The sequence below is a fragment of the Xyrauchen texanus genome, chromosome 11, assembly GCF_025860055.1.
Source record: "Xyrauchen texanus isolate HMW12.3.18 chromosome 11, RBS_HiC_50CHRs, whole genome shotgun sequence".
NCBI classification, from domain to species: Eukaryota; Metazoa; Chordata; class Actinopteri; order Cypriniformes; family Catostomidae; genus Xyrauchen; species Xyrauchen texanus.
In genome coordinates, this window is record NC_068286.1 from 34270225 (window position 1) to 34277698 (window position 7474).

Below are 7474 nucleotides of genomic sequence, written 5' to 3' on the forward strand. Positions count from 1 at the left end.
CCTGCTATCACCTTCCTTCATCCATCACCCTGGTGCCACACGGCCATGAGCTCACCGTACCCACTCCTCCAGAGAGAGAGAGCACCCATCTTTAGAAGAGAGCAGCAAGTCGGAGAGCGAGGAAGACGTTGTAGATCCAAATGACAATTTCAGAGGTGGAGCTGAGCAGAGAAACACAAACTACCCCAACCAAAAAAAACTCATGACTTGATTAGAGATCTTGGTCTCACCAAGTCCAATGCCGAGCTTTTGACATCTAGGCTCAAGCAGTGGAACCTGCTGGATGAAAGTGTGCAAATTGCAGGCCAGAGGAAGCATAACCAACATTTTTCCAGCTTCTTCACCCATCAAAATGGGCTCTGCTTCTGCCACAATGTGACCAGTCTGTTCGAGGCAATCGTAATCGCCTGTAACCAGAATGAGTGGCGCCTTTTATAGAGAGCTCATCCAAGATTCTCAAAGCCGTGCTGCTCCATAATGGTAACAAGTACCCGTCTCATCCCCTGGCTCACTCGGTGCACCTCAAAGAGTATTACAACAGCTTCAAGACCTTGCTGGATGCTTTGAAGTATGGTGAGTACGGCTGGGAGGTCATACTTCAAAATGGTGGCATTCCTGATGGGTCTCCAATGCGGTTTTACCAAGTTTCCCTGCTATCTTTGCTTTTGGGATAGCAGGGACACCAAGGCGCTCTACCACAGGCAGGACTGGCAACAGGGGACCGAATTCTCTGTGGGGAGGAACAACGTCAATTGGGAGCCACTGGTCGACCCCCGGAAGGTGCTGATGTCACCATTGCACATCAAATTGGGCCTTATGAAACAATTTGTCAGCAGCCTTCAAGTACCTTCAAGACTTCTTCCATAAGGTGTTTTCATCGGACCACAGATAAATAAGATCCTGGAGTGCAATGAATTCCCCAAGAAGCTCTCTCATCATCAAGGCATTTCCGCCCACAGAGCTGCCGCTCACTGGATGTTTTTTGTTTTTGGTACCATTCTGAGTAAATTCTACTGTAGAGACTGTTGTGTGTGAAAAGCCCAGGAGATCAGAAGTTACAGAAATACTCAATCCAGCCCACCTGGCACCAGAAGCCTTTATTTTATTTTATTTTATTTTATTTTTTGTCACACATTATGCATTTTGAACTTTTACAGTGAAAATATTTTTTCACATAGCCCAGCTAAGCTGGGGTCAGAGCGCAGGGTCAGCTATGATACAGCACCCCTAGAGTCAAGGGCCTTGCTCAAGGGCCCAACAGTGGCATCTTGGCAATCTTAGTGATTTGATGGGCTGGTTTGAGTATAACTGCTGATCTCCTGGGATTTTCACACACAACAATCTCAAGAATTTACTATTAACGGTGCCAAAAACATAAAACATCCAGTGAGGGGCAGTTCTGTGGACTCGTTGATGAGAGAGGTCAACAGAGAATGGCCAGACTGGTTCAAACTGACAAAGTCAATGGTATCTCAGATAACTGCTCTGTACAATTTTGGTGAGAAGAATAGCACCTCAGAATGCTATTCAAACTGCATTTTGAATATATATATATTACAAGTGCATGGTTAATTGCTAATGGAAAATATGTTTTTGGCCATTTTTTGAAGACAGAGAGTGAGTCTGCTTAACGAATGGAGTTGGGAATGTCATTCCACCAATGTGTTTTGTTGCCTCTTTGTGTTGGTACAACAAGGCGCCACTCATTAGCAGACTGCAGAAAAAGTGGATGTTTTTTAACAACACAGAAAAGAAGGGCATTTTAAGTATAGTATAGCTATTATTTTAAGACACACACACAGTGCCCTGCTTCCATTTCAGGCCACCCTATAGCAGGAGATGCTTCTCTCACCACCTGGGATGTTACCCAGCACTGGAAGTGGTAATTGCATTTCAATTATAGACATGTGCATGTATACTTAATCTTGTGCAACCATCTCAGTATGTTTTGATGATTTGGATGATTCGTTGTAACTGAGAGAGAAAAAAAAACAAGCACATTTTTTTTATCCAAATAACACCAGATCATCCCAGCATGCATTTTGACCTACCTAAACAGTCACACACTGTATGCATCCATATCCTGAGTTGAGACGTCAAAAAACAGACTGATTCGTGGGTCGCGTAAATTCTAACACGTACTCACACAGAAAGCGTACGTTTTAGACACGGTACATGCAACAATGTGCCCTGTGTGAACGCCCCTTTAAACGTCATTATGGACACACACGACCAAACAGCTGAGTGGCGCCTCTCTCTCGCGCTCTCTCTCTCTCTAGAATTCTCACATACTTTATTAAGCTGACATCTGGCGCTTTTCACAAACATAATCCCTCTTCTCTTTCCTCAACCTAGCGCTTTCGCTACCCAATTGAAAAAAAAAAAAAAAAAAAAGATCTATGTAGCCTATATCTAGCATCAAACGTCTCTAACACTGTAGGCTGTAACATGACGAACAGTAACTAGAAATTAAATACTGTAACAAAGTAATGTTTTAACCACAAAAAGGACGAGCAATGTTTCCATCACCACGATCTCTTTAATCTTTGGCGATCTTGAGCCACCTGCCATATCGGCGCGCGCTCATCTGGACATCAAAGCGGATTTGGCGCTGGCTGCGGCTTTCATACCAGCAGGGAGCTTCATTCTTGACATCCCGTCTACACGGAACAAATCGGCAAAACTAGAACGCTCCCGTCATAATTAACGAAACTGTCCGCATTTACATGGGAAAACGACAAAAAAAAAATTGCGGAAAGACGCAAAAAACAAGTTCGGTGTGAACAGCCCCTAAGTTGATTACAATGTATCTACGTTGTTTTCGCGTTGCGCGCTTGTGGTGTAGTTGCTGGAATGTGAGATTTATCGGTAGAGCTTTTAGGGAGGGGCAAGTGGCAGCTTTACTGTTATTTTACTGTAATAGCTATCAATATTAATGTAAAGATAAATATTAATAATAAAATAAACGCGTACTTATCGACGTAAACATCACGTAGAAGGCATGCGAATAATTTATCTGCATGCTCCAAAGAGGAAATTGAAAAATGTTCCGACATTTTTCACGACATATTTATTTATTTAGCCTAATCTACTGTATAACTGTTTTTCCAAATAATATTGCGAAACCTATAGCACCAATTGAGTTCCACAAGGGGCATCACCGGTGAAATGCCAGTCCAATATATAGGCATGGGTGTGTGTGTGTGTGTGTGTGTGTGTGTGTGTGTGTGTGTGTGTTCAAACTCAGTGTGATGCGTAAAAGCATTTTAAAAAATCGGTGGGAAGGATACTCACTCGCTTTGCCCTGTTTCGGTCTCTGCAGGAGCCGCTGGACGGTAACCAGGTCCTCCGTCTTCACCGCTTGTAAGAGTTCCTGTTCTTTTCCCATCCTGTTCAATCACACACTCTCACTACACTCATACACACTCTCTCAGGCATGCAGTCATGGCTTTACTTCTACATCCAGCGCATCTTCAAGGGGCCAGGCGACCTAAACGGTGCCGTAAACGCCAGCGCACCCTCGCCTCTCATCGTGTAAGCTTGAGTGCACAGAGACTCGCGCCCAGTTGAGTGACCAGCGGCGTCCACGCAGCCTTGTTTCGTACTTGATGTGACGAACGAGCGTGACAGAGTCCAGTTTTCAGGTTAAAGGGACAGCACCGAAACACTGTGCGTATTTACGTACAGTAGCGAGCAAATGCAACAAAAATAGCAGATGTTGTGTACGTACCAACGGAAGTCGTCTCTTTGACCCGAAGCTGGAAGAGAGACATGCATTACTTAAACATCCAGGCAGATGTGTGCTATGATGTGCGCGCGGGCGCTGGAGGTTGTAATCCGCTGTCGCTTTTTCATGTGTGCGCGTGCGTGTGTGTGTGAGAGAGCGATAGCATCAATCAGGGGGCGTGACTAAGTAGACCCTTTTCCCATGAGATTGACAGATTATAAGGGAGGAAAGCAACGTGTGTTGTGTTTGTGTATGTGTTTGTGTGTGTGTGAGAGAGAGAGATGTTTATGAGGACGAGACGTAAGAAAAAAAAGGTCATAGGACAGATTTTAGTGGGATAGTCGCTGGCAGTGTTCACTGAGGCAGACTCACACAGCATCAGCCTTCTAAGAGGAAAAAAATAACACTAATAAAGGAGCAGTTCACTCAAAATGGTCATTTTGCCATCATTTAGGCTACTCACTCTCTAATTTTGTTCTAAACCCTTGATTTCCTCTCATAGAATGCAAAATGAGATAATTTGCAGAATGTTTGCACTGATATTTTCCCATACATCAGAAGTATAAAGTGACCAGCATTGTAAACCCTAATGTCTTAATTAAGCATGACTTGAAATGTCAAGGTTTGGGTTCATAACTTAAATATATAAGTTCCTTGAACTTATTTATATTAACAAATATATATGCATGATATTTTATATCTATTACAGGATATACTATTGGGAAGAAAATTTGAGGCCATGGGGAATATCCACAATACCTTGAATTATTTAACTATGCTTCCTTGGTCAAAGGGAAGTTATGGTGACATTTAAGTAGTTGTTATCAAGAATTAATAGATGTTTTAGCTCTTTTGTAGTATTTTTATTTATGTAGTTTTGTTGCAAATAATTGCTTTGTGTGATGTCACATTAGGGTGATTTGGTCAAGTTGGACCCTGTTAACTGAATTACAGTTCTCTTTCTACATTTGCAAATGAAGTACAGGTATATGGGCATTTCTGTGGAGAAATACTGTGTTTATTTAATGATTGACCTAGAATCAGTTATAATCTTCATTATTTAAGCAGTGTTACTGAATGACCTGAATTTGAGTCCATTCAATTCAAATTATTAACTTGAAACAAGAACATTTAAATAGAAAATCTGAGTTCAAACCTACAGTACTTGCATCTAGTTACCTTAACTAAAGTAGTTGCTGACTGTCTGTGATTTTTGGAGCTTCAAAGATCTAATTACATCCACTTGCATTTTAAGGACCTACTGTGCTGAGATATATTTATATTTTTCTTCAAATGTGATCTGCTGCAAAAAATGAAGTCATCCACACCTGAGATGGAATGTGAGTGAGTAAATGATGAGAACATTTTAGATTTGGGGTGAACTATCCCTTTAAGTTCATTCTACATGAGCACCATGTTAAGTGAACTTAATTACACAAGTGTTGGAGATGCCATTACTCAGTTCAGTTGAGAGAACGAGTTTACTCAGTCAACTGAGTAAAGTCGACTTATTAGGGCTTTCAATGTGTAGGCTACCATAAAAGTATTACTCTATACTGCTTGTTTACTATATTCAAAGCCTTTTCAATCCCTACATTGACTTTACTGAGTGAAGAACAATCTGGAATCATGTGTAACAGTGTATCAGTCACACAAGGTTGTATTTGCAACCTGAACTTCTTTATGTTCTTCATCTTCAATAATAAAAACAATAAAAATGACACAGACACATGCAAAAACATGTATGATGTGAACAGCCCCTAACTAGTCTGTTTTCATGCATCGTTTTTCATTCATTACAAATCTAGTCCCGACTTTACACTTAAAAACAGAACCAAATCTAGAGTGTAACCCAATGGTTTGTCAAGTCCAGTCGTGCTTGGGCCATGTGGCAGACTTCTACTTCTTATGTGCCTTGTGTCTTGATTATGGGGTGGCATGTATGCACATGTGCATGTGAAATCTGACAGTGAACAACAACTTAACATTCAGTCTGTTTCTCACACAAAGCTAAAGTATGGCTTCAGATGACTTGGGATGCACCTTTGCTGTACTCCTTTTTGGAGCTTGACAGCCCCTGTCATGCAGGGTTTGGACCGCAAAACAGAATTTTCATTTTTGGAGGAATTATCCTTTTAAATGTCATTGGTGGCACTCAGACATTGATAGGCATACTGCTCTGATTATTATCATATAATTTTGTTTCTATCTCTATCACATTATTTCCCTTTATCTGCCATTTCAGACATAATTTTGGTGATGTTCTTACAATTAAAAGTCTGTGATACGATACATTACTCCCTAAGGGTGTAATTGAAACCAGAGCAGATGTCTAATTTGGGCTCCTTTCTAACCCACTTCAGTCACTGGGTAATTGGCCATTCATATTTTGCACTGTCAATTTTAAAGGACTGCTCCAGTGGCTAAATTTATACTGGCGAATTACTTGTGAGGTGGCAGACATTTCATTCAAACTGACAAGTGAGAAATTTCCCACTGCCAGTTCTTGGGTCCTATCTATCTGTTTACCTAGATCTTAACCATTAGTTTACCACCAGATGCAGTAAAATTGGAGATCTTAAACAAATACACCTGAATCAGCAAATCAAGGTCTTTTTTGGATCCTCTAGGACATCACTGTCATCAGAAATATCTCTAACCATAATGACTGTGGCTGCTGAAGGGCTCTCTTCTCGATTGTATCAGCTTGGTATCTTAAGTTAAAAATTGTTCCAACTTTAAAATAAAATGCTATAAGGATTTTTAAAGAATATGATATTTCTCATCACAGATATACTGTACAGTCTACATTTATATTTATTCATTTAGCAGAACTTTTTTATTGTTATACGTAAGGGATGTTGTTTTTATCTTTTTCTTTCATCTCTAATATAATGCACATTTTTAAGTTGCTTCAGAATGATTTGTATCGATAAAAGTGCTACAAATAACTGTATTTAAGTTTAATTTGATCCAAAGTGACTTACAAATTAATAAAAACAAGTCTAGCACTACAACATTTCAATAATGAATATAAGAATTTTTTATGAATTTAGAAATACTACTAAATACTATAAAATAAGAATTTTAAATTAATAAATAACAGCAGGTTTATAAAATATTTTATATAAATTCTAAAAACGGACCAATTTAACCAGACAGTTTATGTTATTTGCATTTCTTAAATAAAATAAAACATATATAGATATGTAAATATATATGTTTTTAGCTGGCGGCCAAAAGTTTTGAATAATGTCCAGATTTTGCTGTTTCGGAAGGAACTGGTACTATAATTCAATAAAGTGGCATTCAACGGATCACAAAGTATAGTCAGGACATTACTGATGTAAAAAAAACCAGCACAATCACTATTTGGAAAAAAAGTCATTTTTATCAAATCTAGACAGGCCCCCATTTCCAGCAGCCATCAATCCAAAACCTTATCCTTGAGTAATCATGCTAAATTGCTAGAAATTAATTTGGTACTAGAAAATCACTTGCCATTATATCAAACACAGTAGAAAGCTATTTGTTTTGTTAAATGAAACTTAACATTGTCTTTGTGTTTGAGATGCCACAGTATGCAATAGCCTGGCATGTCTTAATGTCAATACTAGGTCAAAAATGCTTTCCCTAAAAACTCTTCAGTCATTCATTGTTTTGAGGAACGAAGGCTCTACAATTCTTGAAAATGCCAAATCACAGAAGATATCATACAAAGGTGTACACTAGTCTTCAAAGACAAAG

General features: G+C 39.4%; 1 protein-coding gene across 3 annotated transcripts in view; it reads right to left on the bottom strand.

Annotated features, from left to right (window-relative positions):
* The window catches only part of LOC127652199 (caskin-1-like), an 88284-nt gene extending 84475 nt beyond the window's left edge, over positions 1 to 3809 (bottom strand). For all 3 annotated transcript variants that reach the window (XM_052138276.1, XM_052138275.1, XM_052138273.1), the window contains exon 1: positions 3295 to 3809. In XM_052138276.1, coding sequence (XP_051994236.1) covers positions 3295 to 3388 — 94 coding nt within the window. In that variant the 5' untranslated portion in view covers positions 3389 to 3809. The remainder of the gene's footprint in view (positions 1 to 3294) is intronic.
* Positions 3810 to 7474: the final 3665 nt, after the last annotated feature.